Source organism: Rhipicephalus sanguineus, chromosome 3 (assembly GCF_013339695.2).
Source record: "Rhipicephalus sanguineus isolate Rsan-2018 chromosome 3, BIME_Rsan_1.4, whole genome shotgun sequence".
NCBI lineage: Eukaryota > Metazoa > Arthropoda > Arachnida > Ixodida > Ixodidae > Rhipicephalus > Rhipicephalus sanguineus.
Window position 1 is genome coordinate 79,752,046 of NC_051178.1, and position 22,356 is coordinate 79,774,401.

Consider the following 22,356-nt stretch of genomic DNA (forward strand, 5'->3'; position numbering starts at 1 on the left):
GAGTCACCGGATGGAGGCAGACAAGGCGCTCGCTCTTGGCGAGCTTTCTCTTTCGCTCGGAGTCGCCGGATGGAGGCAGACAAGGCGCTCGCTCTTGGCGCGCTTTCTCTTTCGCTCGGAGTCGCCGGATGGAGGCAGACAAGGCGGTCGCTTTTGGCGAGCTTTCTCTTTCGCTCGGAGTCACCGGATGAAGGCAGACAAGGCGCTCGCTCTTGGCGAGCTTTCTCTTTCGCTCGGAGTCACCGGATGGAGGCAGACAAGGCGCTCGCTCTTGGCGAGCTTTCTCTTTCGCTCGGAGTCGCCGGATGGAGGCAGACAAGGCGCTCGCTCTTGGCGCGCTTTCTCTTTCGCTCGGAGTCGCCGGATGGAGGCAGACAAGGCGGTCGCTCTTGGCGAGCTTTCTCTTTCGCTCGGAGTCACCGGATGGAGGCAGACAAGGCGCTCGCTCTTGGCGAGCTTTCTCTTTCGCTCGGAGTCACCGGATGAAGGCAGACAAGGCGCTCGCTCTTGGCGCGCTTTCTCTTTCGCTCGGAGTCGCCGGATGGAGGCAGACAAGGCGGTCGCTCTTGGCGCGCTTTCTCTTTCGCTCGGGAGCGGACACTTTCCTTGCATTTCACCGATCACAAAGCGGTGATAATGAAGGGACCTGCTTCATCGGCCCTGCCTCGGCGTTGTCTTTTTGTGGGCGAGTGCGCGCTCTCGCTCCTTGCGAGATTACAGTTCAGCGTCCATCGCAGAAAAAGCGTTTCCGGAGCCAACGCGCGCCGTTCGTTCTCTCTCGCCACACGGCGCGCGCTGATTAGGCGCCGGAGAAGCGCCGGTGGGAGGAACAATCGCGCCTTGCTTAGGCTGTGGCGCCCTCTCCTGCGTTGAATCAGTTTGAACCATTTAAATGAGAGGCAGACTCGCCGTAAGTTGTCTTCGGGTTACACACCGCAACATGCTACGAAGTATGCTTTACAGAAGAAAACTTGGCTTTGAAAGCAGTTTTGAGACGTAATTCAACGAATTTCTGTTAATCAATGCAAATAAATCCTGATTATTCCTCTATTTAAACCAGTTTAAATCCTGTTAATTTTTTCTGAACGGGTTTTGACTAATTATAAACTTGTTTTTACTATAGTTTGACAACTTTATTGACGTGACGACGACATGACAAGCCGAGAAGCCGAGAACCTGAGGTGCTTCGGCACTAAAAACACACGGTCACCGTTGCACCTTTGCTTGTCCTTACAGACAAACGATACATTTGTCACTGTAAACGCGTTGAAAATGTTTTCTTTCAGAGGGTGGCGACATGAAAATTGCGTCTCAGGATTTTGTTTCTTTCATTTATTTACCTCTTCATATGTACATAACGCAGGCTCCATAAGAATATTACATCAGTGTGATGGACAACAAACATAATAGCACCTGTAAGCAAGTTTGTGTGAATTTTTTAAACAGTAGTGAACTGATGTATTCCAGTAAAGAATTCCAGGCTTCAGTTGTTGAAAGTAGAAATATTTAAGGCATAGTGACTCGACATAGATGATAGTTCAGGGAGAGTCAAATAGTTATCTTGAGAAGAGAGACGAGGATAATTAATTAACGTGTAAAAGAATTTCAGGCATGCGAAACGGCACCGCACTGTATGAGTAGCGAGTATAGGCTGGGAAAAACGACGCAATATGCTAGTCCTACAAACAAAACGCACTGCCCTTTTTGCACAGATTCTATTTTTGTATATCATAGTGTCTGCATGAATTTCATACAAGGCAACCACATTCGAGGATGAGACAAATGAGAGCTTTAATTGTTGGAGCTTCAGTTTTTTGAGGATCAAGACGCAGCGTACGATGTATATAACCTAGTCCTTGAAGGGCCTAGCTACAGATGGCATCAATGTGTTTTGACCATGACAAATCTTTTGTTAAAGGGACACTAAAGGCAAATATTAAGTCGACGTTGATTGTTGAAATAGCGGTCCAGAAACCTCGTAGCGCTGCTTTTGTGCCAAGGAAGTGCTTATTTTGAAATAAAATCACGTTTTTAGTGGTCCGCATCGCGTTAGCGCGCTTCAAATCTCCCGCCTGAAAATACGACTCTCATACGTCACTGCTGCCATGCCCAACGTTGCCCGCTTTTACTGCGCGGCCGCCGACACTAGTAGCAGCCGAGCGGAAGTAGCGGGACCCACAGTAGCAACAACGGCGCTGCGGCAAAGACTTGCTCGGATGGGCACATTCAAAGCCGTCACCAAGTTGCGGTTGGTCTCGTAATCCTCAGTATGAAAGTGCAGCGAGCACACACGCAGAGGTTTTGACTGTTTAGCACACTGGCGCAATGGCATGACACTAAGCCACTTCGAGCGTAAGGGTTCATTCCGCGGCGCCAAGTGAAAAGACACACCGGTTTCCTTGCTGCAGCACTGGCGTTGTGCACCATTCGGGCATCCGGCAATATCACACGCATGCGGCATTTTGTCGAACTTTCTGTCAGAGCGACCTTCACGAGCGCGCAAAACACGCACGGCAGTACGCGATCCCGAAACTACCACTGAGACGGGCGAGGCACAGCTCGGCGAAAACGGAACCTTTGAACCACGCGCGCCGTTCCCCATGGCAACGCCCCGGAGGTTTTGTTTTCCATGAATCAAGCGGAAACGAACAAACAGCATTTTATTACGTCTTTTGATGCTCGGAATGTTCTTTTTTTACTGCTGCTAGTTTGATTACTAGTGATTTATTGTAGGCCGACTTCCCTACGTCATCGGGATCACTTCGAAAATGTCCCACTCGTGGCGCTCGTCATGTGATACATTTAGCTTAATTTCTCGGTAAGTAGGGCACTGCTGTTGATAATATTGCCGTTTTAGAAGTTGTCATACATTGGGCTTTCACTCTAACATAAATTGTTATTTGCCTTTAGTGTCCCTTTAACAGGATGCTTAGATTTTTGAATTCGAACTCCCTATGTGAAGTAATATTATTGATGATGTACGCAGAGATGAATTGGCGTTAACGTCGTGTAAGGGATATAGAGACAGTGTTTGAAGAGTTGATATTTGTTTGAAATGCTTTGGACCAATTACAGAGGTCAGCGAAATAATTATTAAGGACAACATGATCAGTCAGAGATTTAAAGGTATGATATGAAATGTAATCATTTGGTGGTATGATATAGAAAGAAATCATCTGCAGAAACGTCATCTTAACAGAGATGTGTAAGAGGATACGAACAATGTGAATCAGAAATAAAAGAGGACCCAGTAATGAACCTTGGCGAACTGCTGATGGAACAGGCATCAAGGGTGAGTTAGTAGAGTGGCAGTGTACATATCGGGAACACTGGGAAAAGAAGTCACATGCCCAACCAACGCAGAATGCACCCTTTAGTGCAGCGAACAACTTGCCCATAAGTTTAGGGTGCGAGACAGTGTGAAAGGTCTTTGAAAACTCTACAGAGCCTGGTCACAAATTTCTACATAGATGCTGATGTAGTGAAATAACTGTCAGTAATATTGTAGTGCTGAGGCCATGTCTGAAAGCTTGCTAGAAAGCGCTTTAATGTTTGTTTAAAAATTTTGTGATGTGTTCAAAGAAAATTTGTTACACGAATTTACATGGATATTCTATTATGTAGATTGGCCTAGAGATAAACAATTGAACGTTACTCCACATAAATAAGAGAAGAATTGAAGCAAGGTTGCACGAGGGCGGAAGGGTGGCGGTTGAGGGAGCTTTTCTAAAGATAATTTTTTAATATCTGCGGCACCACATGAGCTATTGAACGAGACACGGTAATCGATGAGTATCACTCAGTAACTGTGCACTCACTGAAAACAAACAAACACGCAATTGATCAAGGGCGTAGCCAGAAATTCTTTCCGGGGGTGGGGTTGGGGTTCAACCATACTTTACGTACTATCGGGCGTGCGTTGGCATGTGTGCGTGTATTATACACATGAAAAATCGTAGAAAATTCGGGAGGGGGTGTGAACCCCTCATTACCTGGCTACGTCAATGCAAGCGATCATTCAGCACTCCAGCTTGCCACCTTGAAAAAGCAAGAATCTCGAAATCACTTTCCTCCGGTAAACTGGCGATCAATATTCAAACTTCTTAGTGTCCCTGTTCCAAGCCCGACAGTAGGACGTCGTGTTCCACCAGTGGTAGATGTCCGGTACTACAGAAGTCTTCTTGAAGTCTTCGCTGTGCAGCTTCCGGCACAAGGTGCAGAATTCGTATGTAGCGAAAGGATCAATGTTGTACCTGCCCTTCCATTCGAAGTAGCTCTTGTACAAGTTGAAGTCCCTGGCAACTTTCTTAAGGTGGCGAGCCAAGTGCATCGGCGACTCGAAGCTGAGGGCGTCTATGTATGATCCAGGCGGCGCGACGTGGCTGTAGTTTGCCCCGCCATATACGACCGGGATAATGTCGTGCATCAGCGGCTTGAATAGTTTCTCGGTGGCGTAGTCCTTGCAGATGCAGTTCTCGAACGACAAGTAGAAGAAATAGTTTTTCGCGAACATCTGGTAACAGCTTGACGCCTTTTTCAGAGGACATACATTTTCACCACACTTGCCGTACACGTCGACGTAGAGGTGCTTCTGCAACTCTTCTATGTAGTTCTCTCGCTTTCCGAACGTCTTGCATTTGCTGGCCGCCCACACGGCCGTCTTGGACTTGCCCTTCCAGACGTTCTTGAGGGACTCCTTGGAGTATGGTTTAGCTGGCATGAGTTCTGTGATTGTGGCATAGTTGTTCAGGACGTCCGAGTCAAACCTGCATGTGATGTAAAAAAACAGTCACTTTTCATTTACCGTGAACTTTACGAAGTATCATCGGCGATAACTCTTATTCACTGAATTGTATATGGATGTTAATTGGTTGCGAAATTTGCATAGTTATCTTTCGAAGCATTCTTTCGCTGTTGCGAACAACACGATACTTGTTATATAATGTTGTGAATAAGAGTACTTTTGTTTACATACTTACTGATTTATTAACAGAAACTGCTGCCTCCTAAAGGAGATATAATAGAAGTGAGAACGAAATTACAAAACTAGCGTGCTTCAAGTGTCGAGCTGTGACACTTGATAGTTCGCGCTCATCTTCTGTTTGTTCGTTTAGCGGCGTCGTTTAGCGGCGCTCCGTAACATGAGCGCGGACATCACGGTTAAAGCTTGAAACATCCCTCTTGCCCTCACCACGAGAAAACCGCGCGAGCAGACAGCGGAAGGCCAAGGTTCTCCTTGCGCAAATATAAGAAGAAGCGAGCGAGCTGGCCGACGACTTTTAAATGCGCTCGTCGCGCTCCTAGCGCCATCTCGCTGGTAATGAAGAAACGCTTATGAGCGCCGGCCATCTCTGAGTCCGTCCAGCGGCAAAGGGTGTGTATATAACGCTCGCCGTTAGCTATGCGGAGGACCTGCGTTCGGTGGCGTAGTGGCTAGCGCCACTCGCTGCGGAGCAAGAGGTCCCTGGTTCGATTCCGCGCTTCGGAAGCATTTTTCTGAATTATTTTTCTTTGGGGCTTTTATATATATACACATACTTCTACATATACGGTGCATGACGGCGACGGCGACGGCAAAATCCAGCTGAGACCGTCCATATAATTGCTATCGCAGTAAATGAAAGAAGAAACCAAAAGTCGCAAGTCACGTACATGCCATATAATAGGCAAGTTGGCTACAAGAACGTAGGACAGTGTACAAATACAAAGAGTGAATGGCAAACCAGAAAACTAGTCTACGGTGTGCTGAGAAATTTCTTGTGCGAAGTCTGTGAATTATCTATGCCTGAACAAACCAAATGACCAGTTTGCTCCACAGGTTGGTTCTTTCCGGTAAACAGGAGTACCTAAATATATCAACATGCGACAATATTGGGACAATATTTGGGGGTGAGTTCGGCATGTTATGTGAGTGATCTATGAGAGAAATCGGCGCGTCTATGGCAGTGTGTGCGTGAACAATCTAATGCGACATGACAAGGCGTTCTTGTGAGCGCCGAAGAGCCAAAGGCTGTAAAGAGACTCCTCTCCCTCTACAGCTCTTTCTCTCTCCTGCGAGTGCGAGGTAACGGCGATGAACGGCGATCCTACCGGTTGAAGATAACGTTAACTTCTGTCCTCTTAGTAGATTCAATTTGTTTTATGGCGGAGAAATGGTGAGGACCAAACCAGTGCAGGGTATCTTAGAATTGTCTTGACTAATCCTTTATAAGCTGCTAATTTCGATTGTTTTGTTCAGTCCCATAGAGTACACTTAAGTTAAGCAAGCTTAGAAGCGCTTTGGAACATACAGTGTTGTCGTGCCTGTGCCATTTTTGTCTAGAAGTGACAGTGACTGCTAGGCATGTGAATTATGTAAGACGCATTAGGCTGTCTTGATCATTACTAAAATTAAGTCACATGGGTGTGCTTTTCAGTGAAACTAATGGCGACTATTTTCGGGTATAATTCACATTTATCAAATTTCACTCCATTTGCAAAGAAAAAAAAAGAAACGTTTTTAACTTTGTGTTGGTCACAATGATCAGCGTTGTTCGAATAAAGGACATAGTCGTCAGCGTACGGTCGTACTTCAACCTGCGCACCATTTGTTGCCATTACAGCATCACTGACGAGAAGAGAACATAAAAGCAGCCCCAAAACAGGCCGTTGAGGAACGCTTGAGGTTACCGGAGTTGAGCTTGATTTAAGAGAGGTAAATGAAGCAGAGTGAGACCTTGGGTGATGATTACCTATTATCCAAGTGGGTATCGCATTGTTCCTAATTGCGATAGCCCCTTGCGATAGCCAAATTTCGCCCACGTAGCTGCTCTAACAGTTGACTTATTCTTAGGCTGAAAATAGTCGTCCCATGCAAGTGAGAATGCTGCAGCTCCTTATAAGTAAAAATGACAACCGCGTATCACACGACCCACCTGTAAGTCATGGTCCAGTTGATAGTATTGTTGAGATCCTTGAGCAAGGCCACGGGAGTGTGCCACGGAGGTTCGAGAGACCAGTAGACCCACTTTTGGAAAGGGGCCCTCTCTCCTGGCATATGTTCGGGATCGGTGTCAGGGCCGTAGAAGACAACGGCGTCGCTTACGCTTAGCATACGCCGGTCGTTGGCGATGTAGCAGCGATGGGAACATCCTTTGTATTCAAGTTCCGCGACGCCTTTCTCCGTGAGGCCCGAATACCAGTCACCATAAATAGTTGTCTAGAACAGGATTCTTGGAAGATCTGGCCTTCCATCGGGTCTCGCGCGGTTGTAAAAGGACCTCCAGGTGGTATTCCTCGGTGGTCTTTCTGCGAAAATGAGCAATCCGTACTTTTTTAAAGGAGTACTGACACGATTTTGAGACATCGCAAAAGGGACATTTTTCGTTACCTTGAGATGAAGTGTTAACGGTCTCCACACTCCGGAATCAGACAGCACGTATAAAGTTTTTTGCTTTCATATTAAAGTTTGCGTCACTAAGAATCTGCAAGTCAGCCCCACAGCAATGGACATTATCCCGACGAGTCAACAAAGTTCCACTGAGTTTGCTAACTGTGCGTGCAGCATGCGGCCTAAATCGCAGAAATCATTTTCGGGGTCACTGGACGAGAATTCACTCATCGTTGTTTACGTGCACCACGAGCAGATGACAGATGTACCGCTAGTACGTCGTGAGTAGCTGTCTCCCCTTGACGCCACACTGCGATGACACCTCATTGAGAAGCAGCTCTCTAGATAGCGAAACCGAAAGTGTTTTTTAAGGTAGCGGTATTGACAATATATTTGATGCATTCCAAGGCCCCACAATACTCTTTTTAGGGTTCTCGTCACAACTGTTTTTATTTAGAGCAACAATCCTAAAATACTTAAAGTTCGTGTCAATGCTCCTTTAAGAGCGCCCGAGAAAGACGACGGAGGGGCCATTGAAGCAACCTCACGTATAGGGCGTGCTAACAACACAGCTTTCATTAGGTGCCGTTCTTTTCAAGCATTCCTTTTTTGTTCCCTGTGACCCGTGGCAGCGCTGATTTTATTGATGATATCACGTTTTATGCATGCTGCATATTAACATAAATGTTGATGCAGAATATAGCTCTCTCTTCATCCACTCGGAGTTGCATGCTAAGGAATCCTGCAGCGCGAACAAGGCAAGGAAGGATTACAAGAGACACATGAAAACAAGAACCTTCTCCAAAGAACCTCTAAATTCGTACTCAGTTGTGAAAGTCAGCGCTCGTCTAGTTTTCATATGTCTTTTCTCGTCCTCGTCATGTTGGCGCTGCAGAATTCCTTTGCTGTACACAAAAAACCCAATTTTAAGATTCTTTTGCATGCTGACGTTCTGTTATAGTGGATCTACACGACACAAAGCTTCGTAATACCACCGCATCGCTTCCCGGTACCGGCATGGCTGATGAGTTACGCCTGTGCGCCCTCTTTATGGCAGGAGTTGTTTGGTAGTTTGGTAAAACTACCAAGGAACTGCTGCGTGGTCATCAGTAAACACAAAAACAAACAAAAAAAAAGACTCAGTGACTAAAATCACTCAAAATAACGTTTTTAACTACCTCTGTAGGTTTTCCAACATCAAAATGCTTTTTTTTTTCCAAACAGCTAGGTATCACACTTTCCCAAGGTACAAGGAAAATCAGGAACGTGCGAGGGCATTAAGCTGTCAGCGCCAAGAATAGCGCATGCGCACACTCTAACGACAACTTGAAACATCCAGAAATAAATTTTTTGAGAATCTGTACGTAAGCTCACTGGTTCGCGTTAAAGTAGATGCCTGTGACTTTCGAGCTACGTGAGCGTGTGCTTGTCGAATCGCCTGTACACGTTGTCCTGCGTCAGTGTTCTACCGCGGGAGGAGCAAACGCCTTAAGCCTAAACTGAACGGGCGTATACTGCGCATTATACGGCAGTGGAGCAGACACGCACTGCATCCTTTACGCCTTCGTAATCTGTTTTATTCTGGGCAACTTGTCTTTTAGTTTAATTAAATAGGACTGCGCAATGTACAGCCGTAAAGTGCAATCACGTCCACTGAGGTGAACTGAGTGCGACGTACTTACTTGTCGTGATTGTTGTAGTCGTAGTGGATGCAGTTGTTCTTGTTGTTGTTGTTGTGGTTGTTGTAGTTGTTGTGGTTCTCGTGGTTCTTGCAGTCGTTGTCGTTGTAGGCACCTGAGTCTGTCTAATAAGCTTTCCTGGCGATTCTTTCTTTGGTGTTGACTGAGATAGCGTCGTTGACTCGTGGCGGTTCTTGTTCAGGTAGACCCAGAGGGCATATTGGGTCACAAGCACCGTCAGAACTACGGTTATGGTGGCCAGCAGCTGTAGACGCCGCATTAGATGTTTTCAATATGTAGTGTAGGCCTGTTTAGAAGAGATGCTTCTGCCGAGAGAAAATACAAGCACGCTGATGTAAGTACATGCTGAGAATGAAATAACGTTAAGCATGCTTGAGGTCAGGTATAGTCAGTAAAATGGACTGTCTTAAGCTCGGTAATACTGTGTGGTCTCTTTTACCATGATGTCTGTATATGCTAGCGTGTATTTTTGATATTGCTTTGTGCTTTCTTTATGTATGTAATAATCTCCTACGATAATGCCCAACTACGGCGCTGTAGGTATATGTAATAAATAAATAAATAAATAAATAAATAAATAAATAAATAAATAAATAAATAAATAAATAAATAAATAAATAAATAAATCTTAAGTTCATTACTCCTCACACGTATCTAGTTCTTAGTTTTGGTTGCTACGAGGATAAATATATATTGCAGGGCTTATAAAGATAAATATTAATAAAAAATATCGTGCATAAAGGAATGGAATACATACAATAAGATATGTAAAGCTTCAATGCGTTCTGTTTCACAGTGACGCGATGCTGAAAATACAACTCATGTCACAAATCTAGACATTTCTGCAAAATCAGGCTTAGTTTTGCGTAGCTGTTCTTGGTTATTCACTGAGAAGTAATAATTATTTAATTAGTTCATATATTGATTTGTTCATCATTTCTTCATTAATTCGTATACCGACAGCGCACTAAAATGGATATTATGGTAGGGAGGGTAACAGCGACATGTTGTACACGTAGTGCGATACAACTAAAAATGTAACGCCATGATTAAAAATAACACAATATTCACAGCAGATCACACTAAAAAATATGAATAAAAAACAAAAAAACAATATTACAGTACAACGTATCTGTGACAAGGTCGATACGAAAACTGCAGTTGGGCAGACAAAGTTCCAGCGTTACACAATAAATGTTACATATGAGCTAGTTGAAAAAAAAAAGATAGTGTGCGTCGCGGAGGCAATCTCCTCCGGTAGGCCATTCCAATAACGGACTGTTATTCTTTTAAATGAAGAATGACTGTACGTGTTCACTCGACGCTTACATTCTCAGTCCTTCAGTAAGTGATCAAGGCGGGCAGACCTGTAGGTAGGAACGAGTATACACGTTTATTGCCTTAAACCTGTTGTAGCTGTCACAATAAAAATTTGTAGGCGTGAAACCCGTACCGCAGAGAGCCTGCAGTGCGTAGTCGTGAGACACGGGGGACAATGTTCGCAGCGGAAGGTTAGGACAAATTGCATTATATAATTTCTTCGTTGCTTTTCCTTGCCCCCCCCCCCCCCCCACCCTCCCCTCATACATCTATTGCTCTAGCTAGTGAGCACTAACCTCAAAACATCTTCAGCGCTCTATCGCGCTCTTTCAAAGAAGGTTGTATTCCGTCCGCCGTATGAGCCAGCAGTATATTCTCAGAAAGGTCAATTGCTGATCCCCTGCCAACTGCTTCGCCCCAGATGTCTATATGTGATACTTGCAAAAATGTACGGTATCGCAGGTCGCATCTCTGCGCACTCGGCTTTCGGACGGATAAAAAAAAAACGATTGCTTGGGCGACAAAACGCATCCACACTTTGCCGCAAGTTGAGCTTGCTTGTTACGCAATCTTCAGCCACCATCTTTTTCACAGTCACCCTCTGTCGTAAGTTAGCGGATAAAGTGTCGCACCGCTAAACACTTAAGAAGTGGCTTAATTACGTGTCACCGCAGCCGCTTTTCGATTGGGGCACAATTAAAAAAAAAAAAAAACACCCGTATACTTAGTTTTAAGCGTTCGTTAAACATCACGAGTTGCCCAAAATTAGTTCGTAGTCCCCCACTAAGGCGTGCCTCATAATCACATCATGGTTTTGGCAGAAATTATTCTTATGAATGAAAGGCTAAGAGAACATAGTGACAAGGTAAACACGCCACCTGACTGGTTCTTCGCGCTATACACCACCAGAGATATAGATGCCAGTCAGGTTTTGATAAAACACTTATCAGACGAATAACATTAATTAGAACTAACAGACAAAAAGTGTCGCCAGCAGGCAGAAAAAGAGTGTTCCACACTCGCCGTCATGTCTACTAGCGACGCTAACACTCCTAGGTTTTAAATGCACATATATACCCCAGAAAGTGGACGCGGGGATGACCATTGCTGTAGCTCAGTGGTGAAGCATCGGACGCGTTATTCGAAGGTCGCAGGTTCAGTCCCTACCGGCGGCAAGTTATGTTTTCGTACATTTTACTTCGCACTTACCTCATAATTACTACAGATAACATCCCCTATACTTTCCTTGGCATTCTTGTCTGTAAGTTCTAATTAATGTGTGTAGCAAAGAAAAAGGAGCCCTTGAAATTCCCCTTCTTTCTGTTATCGCACGCAGAGACACGTCAGGACGCGGCAGGCTAGTGATCAAAAGCCAACATGACATTCGTTTCCGGGACACTCGTATCACCACAGCTGCCTTAACAATGACCTAGAATTGAAACATTTTCACACGCCCTTGTGGCTGTTGTAACACAGCGCGTGGTAACACCATACATATGACAATTTGTCCATGCCTACAACTGAACCTCTTCGCTCACCACGTTAAACTGGCCCCAAGCGCAGTAAAGGTGCTCGCGCATTTACCTCCGCTTCGCTGAGCCAATTGTGAGAAACCTGGTGCTCGTGGTAGCTGGCTGAGTGACTTCTTCAGTGACGATTGACTGCATACGTAACATATTCGTTTTGATGTTCAAAGAACACTTGTTCCTGGTAACTGAAGACATCATGAAAGGAGGAATAGACGTCACGCACCTGAGAACCTCGTCATATCATGCACAGTCGAACAGATCGGATGAGTGGGCTGTCAGAACGATCAAAGATGGTCTCCCGAAGGATTGAAGCGGGAATACTTCGCTTGCTGCTGAATAACGCGAGGGCTCCGATGAAGACGGGAAAGTCTCTATTAGCAATGTCGCTAGGCTACCATGAACTGTTGTTGCTTTCCTGGGGTTGCGGCCAATTCGAAGGAAGAGGGCAGGATTGACTGCGACACCCGTACTGTAATATGCTACATGCCCGCAACTGCGAATCAGGTGGTAACTTGTTACTTGGGCGGGCGAGTAGCGACGACGTCTGGAGAACGGATAGTTACCGTGGAATGTTATGAACAAAGAGTGCAGTGTCATATGAATAAAAGGCGTCCTCGACCTGAAACATGACCAGCCAAGTCACCAGGGACAGGTGCGAACACATGCAATAACGACAGCGAAACCGCTGCGAGCGCGCCGCAATATGCTCGCAACCGTACGCAAGCCGAAAGGAAACTGAATGCAATGAAGCGGGCCGATTTACGGATCACTGCACCCGCGTAGCGGCCCGACACTCAACTCAGGCGGCACACATATTAGAACCACACAACCTCTGCTAAGCTACGCAAGGCCCCACAGTGTTTTAAGAGGGGTGTTCTGCTTGGCGAGTTGGTACGATAACATCATAAACACAGCGCAGTGTGCTCCTTTTCTGTGTCCGTGTATTTTTGCGCTGCGTTTAATGATGTTTTAAGAGGAAATGCATAGAGCCAACCAATATATCAGCGCGCTACGGCACGTGCTAGGGTGTTCAAAGTTCGAACACTGTACTGGCCTGTGTGGCCTTGGGTAGCCTCGGAGAGGTTGTGTGGTTGTATGATGTGTGCCATGTTGAGTGTCGGGCCGCTGCGGGGCCGCAGTAATCCGTATCTCGGCACGCTACATTGGATTCAGTTTCCTTTGGGCTTGCGTACGGTTGCGAGCATATTGTGGCGCACTCGCAGCGGTTTCGCTGTCGTTGCTGAATGCGTTTGCACCTGTTCCTGGTGACTTGGCTGGTTAAGTTGCAGGTCGAGGACGCCTTTGATTCATATTGTTACGTGGAAATTACAACACAAAGTCAGTAGCAAGCCACCGCACAGCTTTTTTTTTATGATTTTCTGAATGTGTGAAACGCCCATCTTTAGTCATCTTTACTTACGGGTACATGAGAAATAATGGAGCACCCGAATTTACAATTATTAGTTTATGTCATGTTTGACGGCTGCAACAAAGTGTACCGACGTGCGTAACGCTCGGATATCACAGCAAACAAATGACTGGCACGAAAAAAGAGCGGGAACCATTCACTTTTACAAAAGCTGTTTATAACACAATGACAAACAAGAAAAGCTTCACAACGCATGTTCGGCGGGAAAAGCGGCAAGATCTGATGTGGCTCTACGGAATAGCAATGAAAAAATATACTTGGTGAAATTTACGATCGCTGATGTACTATGCTGCACATCAGGAGCAACAATTAAATTCGCTATTTGCTCAGCTAAGTCAATAGAATCCGCCATATTACGGTCGCTTATTATATAGAAAAGCGGCGTAGAAACTTTTATTAGCGATAGATCAGACATAGCATGGGGCGGAAAAATCTCCTGTAAATGCAGCACAATTACGGACAACAACAACCGGCTTTCACGTGCCAAGAACGCGATATCAATCATTACGAGGCAAGTCCCTGTGGAGACTGCGACTTAATTTTGTACCACCTAAGGCTCTACAACAAGCGCCTATATCTAAGCATTCGGGTGTTGTTGTTTTTTTCACTCTAGTCTAAATGCGGCTGCCACGACATGAGTCATATAAGCTTAGTAGCGTCATGCATTAGGCAGTTTCAAAATAGCGCACGCAAAGCTTGTTTGACGCCACTGCAAATTCGTGATACGCTAACTTCTTAAGTACGCACCTTAGATTTCGATATTGCCTACGTGTCCAAACAACGCAAACGCTAGGAAACCTATTCTAAAACAGACTATTAGGCGATAACTTACCCTGCCGGGCAAATCAGAAAAGACTTATTGGCGGCTGACATTTGCGTGAAAAACAGGCTCACCTGGCTCCTAAGCTAGAGAGAGAGAGAGAGAGAGAGAGAAAGCTCTTTAATGAAAAACAGAGAATTCTGCCGGCGTACCTCAAGGCGCCTACATGCCACTCTGTATAGGGGAGGGTATTGAGGCGTGCGTACTGTCGGGCAAGCAAGTGATTTTTGTAAACGAGGGAATGTCGAGTCCGCAAAGATGAGACTTGCGATTCCCCAGCTTTTCCACTGCATCAACTGCGACGAAACACATCGCAGACAACCGGCGGGAAAATACTACCTCGACATTAAGCGGACAGATTCCACGCTTGTATGAGGGTTGCGACAGAACGCAGAAGGATATGTCTTGTCAGGGCTGAATAGAGCATAGGCCGTGTCATCGGCGTGCTTTACAAATAAGTACAAAAGGAAATTTACGGCACTGATTCCCAGACACAATCACACACCGGCAAACTTTCACAGAAATTTGTCGCACCTATTGCTAGCTGGGGAGAGTACAACAGTGAGAAAAAATTGTGATCGGCTTTTAGAAATTTGCAATCCAGAAAGTAATTACATAGTCTAGCCAATTGTACTCTGACTACTCACAGCTGCACGTTTTCAAGTGTATCAAAAACATTGCTAATACAGTTATCAAGGTTCCCGCGATCAAGAGAGCCAGATATTTTGAAGTGTGAAACATGGCATAGCACAATTGATGCATCAGCTAATGCATCGGTATCCAAGACAGTTTAAAATAGAATATTCAGATATACTTCGACATAACGAACTCCAATATAACGAAGTTATAGATGTAACAAGTATTTTTATTTTTCGAATTCATGCCCATGGAACACCATGTATATTGAACCTCAATATAACAAAGCGTGTTTATCCACGATTACCATTAACGAAGTTTACCTGCTAGAGGAAGTCCAATGCAATAAAGTGAAACTTCTGCTGGTGCCATTGGTCATATGGTGGACTTGCATGCGATTTTCTCGAACTCATTTTTCAAATCGTGTGCACCGTGAGATAGACGGGCCACCAAATCGGAACAGCATACTTTCCGGCAGTTGCTGCGGTGGCAAGGATGCACCTGAATGCTCTCCTTGCCAAACTAAGCTATCGTCTTCGCGTGCCGCGTAGTTGCATGTTCTGCGCCGTGCGTGCAGTGTTCAGTGCCTTATCTGGTGTTCTTGCTATAGGCTCCCCAAGCATCGCTTAGTGGCGCTGCTGCTCTTGACAGGCAGCGCCATCTGTGGCATAAAAATTCAAACTGGGTGCAAGCAACGCGCGTTTTCCTTTCTCTCCAATGCGCTGCCGCTCGCTTCCGTGCACGTGCAGAGCTCTCGCGGGGCACTTGCGGCGCCTCATAATGTACCGCTTGCAGTGCGACTTCAAAAGGATCTTCAAGCTTGACTGGCACTTCCGAAAATCGGAACTTGAGAAAAAGAGAAAGGCTCGTCAATCACGTTCACGGTGAAGAGCAGACGATCGGCGACAACGACGCCCGACTCAAGAAGAAGAAGAAGAACGGAAACTTTATTGTCAAATCAATGAGATTTGAGTCCGGCGTCTTTTTAGTGGGCCTGGGCACCCACCGCGGCCGCGGTTCCGAGACCTTGTCTCGAAGCGGCTTCCTCGGCATGCTGGACGGCCCAGAGTTAAAGCGAAATGCATTTTCCAAGTCGCGATTACACCGTATAGGACGTATACCTCGAGGTAAGTCTCATTCTGTCATGTTAAAGATGCGTAATGGTCCACATGCACTCATAAATGAAGCCGTGCACGCTATCAATGTTCTGCGGGGTGCACTACGAATCATATGATTATTGTTTTGATATAGCATACTTGCAGTAGGAGCCGTGTATACTTTTGTGAACAAACGTTTGCGGCGTGCGAAAAAAGAAATTATATGGCCATGGCACTGTTTCCCGAGAATGTTAGAGTCAAGTCCTCCGTGCCGCTGGTGAATCACCCGCCGATTAAGATGCGAGGCAGCTAGCTGAGCTTCAACCACTGTGAAACAAGATGAACTGCCCGCCTCGTTTTTTCGGCTCTCGCGTCATGCTCGCACTCTCTTTTTATGATATCGACTTGACAGGCGTATAAAACCTGCTGCGCGAACGCGGCTAGAAACTCGCACTAAGTCAGAAGGTGGTTGCTTCAGGGTTGCAATTGCAAAGCATGTATTAAGTGCCAGGTATATTTAGCAGCTTAAATATCACGCAAATAAAGTGACAAAAACAAAGCCAACCTGCAGAATGTTGTCAAAGCTTGCTGAAAATGCACAGACGTTCGTTCCGGCGTGATAAAGCAGCCTTCCCGACGCGTGAATTGCAGGCGCCAAACTTCTGACAATTTGCTGAGTTCAGTTGAATTCAACCAACTGCGCAACGCTAGCGGTATAACGCGTGTGTGAACGTTCAACAACGACGGGTTGGTCTCACGAACAAGGGAATCAAAACACAGAGTTGTTTCACCTACAACTGTAAGTGGACTTTCAAAATGCGAGAAGACAGCAAGTAATCATTACTGTAGTCGCTGCGTGCATGCGCCGAGTTATGTACTGATTCATGTAATCGAAACGAACGAAAGCAATGAACTGAGACAGCCAATACAGAAGGCGAGACAGCGCTGTCAGCTATCCACGCTTGCCGCCTTTATTTCTCGCGCGACATGCCCGAGAACCTATACAGTTTCACACGTGAATCGCGTGCCTTGGTGTTGTCTGCATTGTTGTGGCAGGCCACGACACAGCAATACTTCGGACCTCGCTTGCGCTTCCGCGGGGTCGCTTCTGCCAACGTGGAAATGCAGCTTCGCACAGCAAGCCTCTCGGTTCAGCGTGCCAAGCTGTCGGCACGGCGCCCGAGTTTCCCGCACAGACTGAGAAACGCGCGCGCGCGCATGGTTCCGCTGCCGACAATCAGGCTGAGTTGGCTGCGCTTGCACCCAGTTGCACCAGAGCTTCTCTTCAGAGCCGCAGCGCGGCGCTGTCGTCGCGCCGTAAACTTGAGCTTGGGTTCCCTATCGCCGCGTGTCAGGTAACAAATATGTGTGGCAAGAGAGAGGGTAACCGTAAACGCCTCCGCTCATTACGATGAAGCAGCCCATTAGAACGGCTCACCGATCCAGTTGAATCCGTGACGTGTGTGATGTACTGTGAAATTGTTTCGCTTGGATAAAAATGGCACATGAATCAGTGAAATTAGCGTCTTTTACATATTTTGGCTATAGTCGGTTATAACCTACGAAAAAAAATGAGCTCAGCCCCAGTTACCTCTGTTCTAATCCAAAAAAATTCGCTTGGGACCGTGCACTGACCCATTCCGGCACAGTTTTCCACAACATACGTAATTGCAAAAGACTCTAGGCACATAAGTACACCCAGCGGTGGTTGTCTCTCATAACCGCAAATCGGGAAGGAGGTTTATGACAATGGAAAGCTTGTGCTTAAAAATGGCGGCTTTGTTAACCTTTTAGCGGCGCTACCTCGGCTCCGATACGCTCGTTCTTACTCGGTTCGCCAAGCCACACAAGAGAGCCACTGAGCCGCTCAAAAGAGCCGGCTCAGTTGTGAGCGACTCATTTCAAACGCGACGACACCCCTGACTCGGCGGTGATTCGCCTCTACCGAATCGGCTCACTTCACCTCTAAGCCACTGAGCTGCTCAAAACAGCCGGCTCACTCCTGAGCGATTCGTCTTCGATAGATGCGCTTAAGCATGGTTTCGTGTGTTCGGTGGTTCATCTTTACGTGGCTGAGCGGCTCTAAAGATCCGGCTCGCTCGGGGGCGACTCCTCCTCATCCGACAGTGACACTGTGGTATAGTTCTGTTGTTCACCTCTTCTCTGTAAAAGAATCGTTGCTCACTTTCATTGAGGCGCGGCTCCTTCGCCATTTGAATACAGCCGCTCGTAAGAGTCGGGTCACTCCAGAGCGACCCATCTATGTTCCCAACATTTGTTGATGAGGTTAGTGAGTGCCGTGACGGATTTCCATCATGTTTTAAGAGCTGGCTTGCGAGGTTCTTAAGCTGGGGCAAAGTCGCACGCCGTAAGCGTAACCTTAGTTCCAGAGGCGACCGCTAAAGGCGCAGCTCGCGCGAAACCGTAGTCTTCTTCCTTTTGTTCTTCGAGCGCCTTGATGATGATAATAACGCAGGCAAAACCGCACTTAGCATAGCCAAATGTAGCATGCGCACGCTCGCGCGAAAGAAAAGTCTTCTTCCTCTTGTCCTTCGAATGCCTTGATGATAATATCAACGCAGGCAAAACCACGTACAGTATAGACAACTGTAGTATGCGCATGCTCGTGTGAAAAAGAAGCAGTCTTCCTCTTGTTCTTCGAGAGCTTTGATGATGATAATAACACAGGCAAAACCCGATTATCTCTGAGCCAGCTCCTCAATCATCATTCACTTCGTGGATATGGCGTGATTTTTTTCTTAGTGTTTTGTTTGTAATTACTGCCTGTCCTGGTGCTGTCTTGGTGTTATGTTTCAGTAACTTAATTAGAGCTCATCTCGAATTCCACTTTGGTCCGTCCAGGACTCCATTTTTGCTGCGTCTGCATGTTGAAGTTTAATAATAATCGCTGGTGCTTTACCATCCAAAAGCACGATGTTATTACGAGGGACGCCGTAGTGGAGGGCTCTAGAAATTTTGACCTCTTGGCATTCTTTAACGTGCACCTAAATATATGTACACTGACCTCAAGCATTTGCCTCTTCAACGGAAATTTCGACCGCCGCCGCCGGGTTTTGATCCCATGACCTTCGAGTCAGCAGTCGAGCACCGTTACTACTTGACCACCGTGGCGGGTATTGTCTGCGTTTTTCCGTGTTAGTGTCACCTTGTCCTTCTCCTTGGCTTCCTGCAACAATTGTTTCTCAGTTTCCTTATGCTTGTATAAGAGCATTTCTAGGTTAACCTTTTGCGTTGACTTGCACTTGTCCGTGTCTATTAGCATCTTAGAAGGTTCTATGTTTCGGATAACCCTGCCTGCTTGTCTGTCGTATTGCATCGTTTATTCCAGCTGTGCCGGCTGTGTACCCCTCCCCTCTCGTAGGGTAGCAAACCGGGCCCAACCTGGTTAACCTCCCTGCCTTTCCTTTGCCTTTCTTCTTCTTTCTCTATTGCTGTATTGAAGGTGTGTATACGTTCTTCAACTTTTTGAGATGTTTCAATTTTTCCCAGCTTTTCTGTAGACTTCCCAAATAAAGAAGAGCCGGCTGTCTATATTTCCAATGCCTCTTTGAGCGGGTAATCTTTTGTTGCTCTCTGAACATTGATTCCTAAATCCTCCATTTATTTTTCTAATATTCTCTATAATTCCCTTGGCTTCTTGCTGTAAAGTGCCTCTGAATTGGTCTCATTCTACGATTTTGAGTTATTTTTCTTTCCCTTTTCTGTGGTCGTACGACTAATATTGTTTGTGCAATATAGTAGTCACTCCCGAAGTTTTCTTGCGTGTTGACCCATTTCGCTTCAGTTTTGGTCTTGAAGAAAGTTAACTCTAGCGTGGGGTTCCTGGATACGCTGTTACCTCAAGTCGAGTAAAGGGGGTCCGTCGTCATGGTAAGCCCTTCCTGCTGAGCATCTGTCGAGAGATTCCGACCCTTCACGTTTCAAGTGCGTAGTACTTTAGGACCCGGCTTGTCGTCCATCAACGGTCACGCTCAAAATCAAATAGTTAGCGCTGCCCTAAAAGAAGGGTAGGCCTGCAGAAAACCGGGTTAAAATAAACGAACAATGCCAAAAATAATGTCATTAACAAAAATAAACGAAGAGTAATCGCAATAAACCTAAACGCGTCCGTCCCATTCGGCGCGTCTCCAATAAGAGAACTGCAATTTTATCAACACCTTAACACATCGCGAGAGGGCGACGTTAGCCTAAGCGTCGGCCTCGTGCATAGCATTCATCCATATAAAAAAATTACACCACCTCCCGCTAAAGGGGACCATGAGGCGATGCGAAGCCGGAGCACTTGCACGATCGCGTTCAGTTGGCGTTCGCTGGGCATGCTACCGACCTCGCGTCGTGGAACGCGAAGAGGAACACTACGCGCGTCGTGTCTTCGCTCTAGCCTGGCCGTTAATTCTCACAGGGCGTGTGGGGAACGTCGACAGGCGCGCGAGAGAGAGGCATCGTAGGAGAGGAGAGAGAGGGGGAGGGGACGCGCATGCGCTGGCCCTCATCGCGGCGCTGCGCAGGAGAGAATTTCGGCATGTCGAGCCCGCATTTCAGAGGAGCCAACCGGGGCAAGCGCTGGACTGAACGCGCGCAGCGCTCTGCTATTTGAAGGAGAGGAGACTAGAGGAGGAGAGTAGCGTATGCGCCGTGAGAGCAGAAGCAAGAAAGCAGAAGCGCAAGCGGGTGCTGGTAGAGAAGCGGAGAGAGTAACGCGCAGCTGTTGGAGAGAGGAAAGGAGGAGAGTCGCGCATGCGTAGTGTGAGTGCGGACATCAACGCTGCGTGCGGATTACCACGCCGCCTTACATAACCCCGAGCAAGAAGTACTTCGCATCTAAAACAACTCTGCGACGCGCGCCGGCGTCGCCTGGCTGTAACACCGCATTCTCTTTCACTCGTCCAGAGAAAAATCGCGGCCGGGCTACAGGGGAGACACGATGCGCGTGGCGTTTCTCTCTAGTCCGACCATGGTGTTTATTAACGCTTTAATATGCCGCGGGATGGCGACCTTAGCCCAAGTTCTGCGTTCAACCAGCGATGCTCTTCTGACTGTCACACCGCTTTTTCTGATTACGCTCTCACCGTTTACTACTACAGCTACCACAAGGGTTTGTTTAATAATTCATCATCGACGTTAGACGTCGGGATAAAGATGGGCCACCAAGCGTCACCGTGGATGCGTCCCTGTTAAATGGTGCTATAGCTTCCAAAGACCGATAGACATTGTGCAAACTATCTTATATCAATGTAGATTAAACATTCAACTACTTCTGTAAGGATACGTTTTACTTTCGTTTTATACCGATTCCTATGACGGAGGGTCAGCCATATTTTCGTTAACCTGTTAAGCCCACAGAAACTGCCAGTTTCGGTTTTAACAAAATTCATTTTCGGCAGAAAGCTCAGGTTGTGCACGGCCTAAGAAAAAAAAAGGCTTGGCTGCTCAAAATGCTGAAAAATGTGTGGGGCACTGGATATTTTTATCATATTCCTAAGACGTATGTGCTGCGTCGAAATCGCCAACTATGATTAGGGGTTTTTTTGCTAGCAGTCATGATAGTTTTCCGGAAGTGGGTTCTAAATTTGGTATGGAGCTTCAGACTATTATATACGCCTAATATACAGCGACTCTCTACATTTTTTAGGACGAAGTGATGTCGATAAGACTATCGTTTACTCCATAGACTTCTGTATCATGATTGGTTCTCGTGATGTTTCTTGCCACGTGCGTCGTTAAATTTATTTTGACGTTGACCTCAGCATTGGCGTAGTGTGCGTAGCCTGATAATTTGATGATACCTCTCGTTTACTCCAGAGTAATGACGTCATACTCCTCGTCCTTTCTGTTTTAAAATTTTTGTATATTCCCTCACAAAGCGTTCACAGAAACACAGATGTTCTATCGTTTCGCTTTGTGAGAACGTTCTGCGAAATGCGCTGAACAAGCTAGACGATAGACCGTTTTCCGAAGAGAAGATCCTCTGATCGTGGCCCTACGCATCACAGGCCAACAAAGCGACGCGAGCATTGTTACTATTTTTAAGATCGACTGGTTTAAGCGACCGCTTGTAGGCATTCAATGGACAGGCGCATAAGTACCCTGATAGCGCCTTCTTCTCTTTTCTTTCTTTCTTTTAATCCCTTCATCCCTATCCCCAGTGTAGGGTAGCAAACCGGACGCGCGTCTGGTTAACCTCCTTGCCTTTCATCCATTTCCTTCCTCCTCATCCTCCTTGTATATTCCCTCGTTTTCGTCCGCATACCCTACAATTAGATTGCAATGTTTTGCACTGATAACGTTTTGTCGTGTTTGTCAGTTCCCGTGGCCTCACACTCAATTAAGTTCACTTCAGCCGTAGCTGGCCTGTTGTATGGCTTAGTGCTAGTTTTGAATAACCAGATTCCATAGCTCCATGGTCTATTTGTGTGTTTTCTGCCGTTGCAGTCT

At 46.3% G+C, this 22,356-nt stretch overlaps 1 protein-coding gene across 1 annotated transcript; it reads right to left on the reverse strand.

The window, feature by feature from the left end:
* Positions 1–4,087: 4,087 nt before the first annotated feature.
* On the reverse strand, positions 4,088–9,328 carry LOC119385607 (alpha-(1,3)-fucosyltransferase C). Its single transcript, XM_037653016.2, is given in 3 exon segments — positions 4,088–4,766; positions 6,915–7,287; positions 9,052–9,328. Coding segments are annotated over 3 exon segments (1,329 nt in total).
* Positions 9,329–22,356: the final 13,028 nt, after the last annotated feature.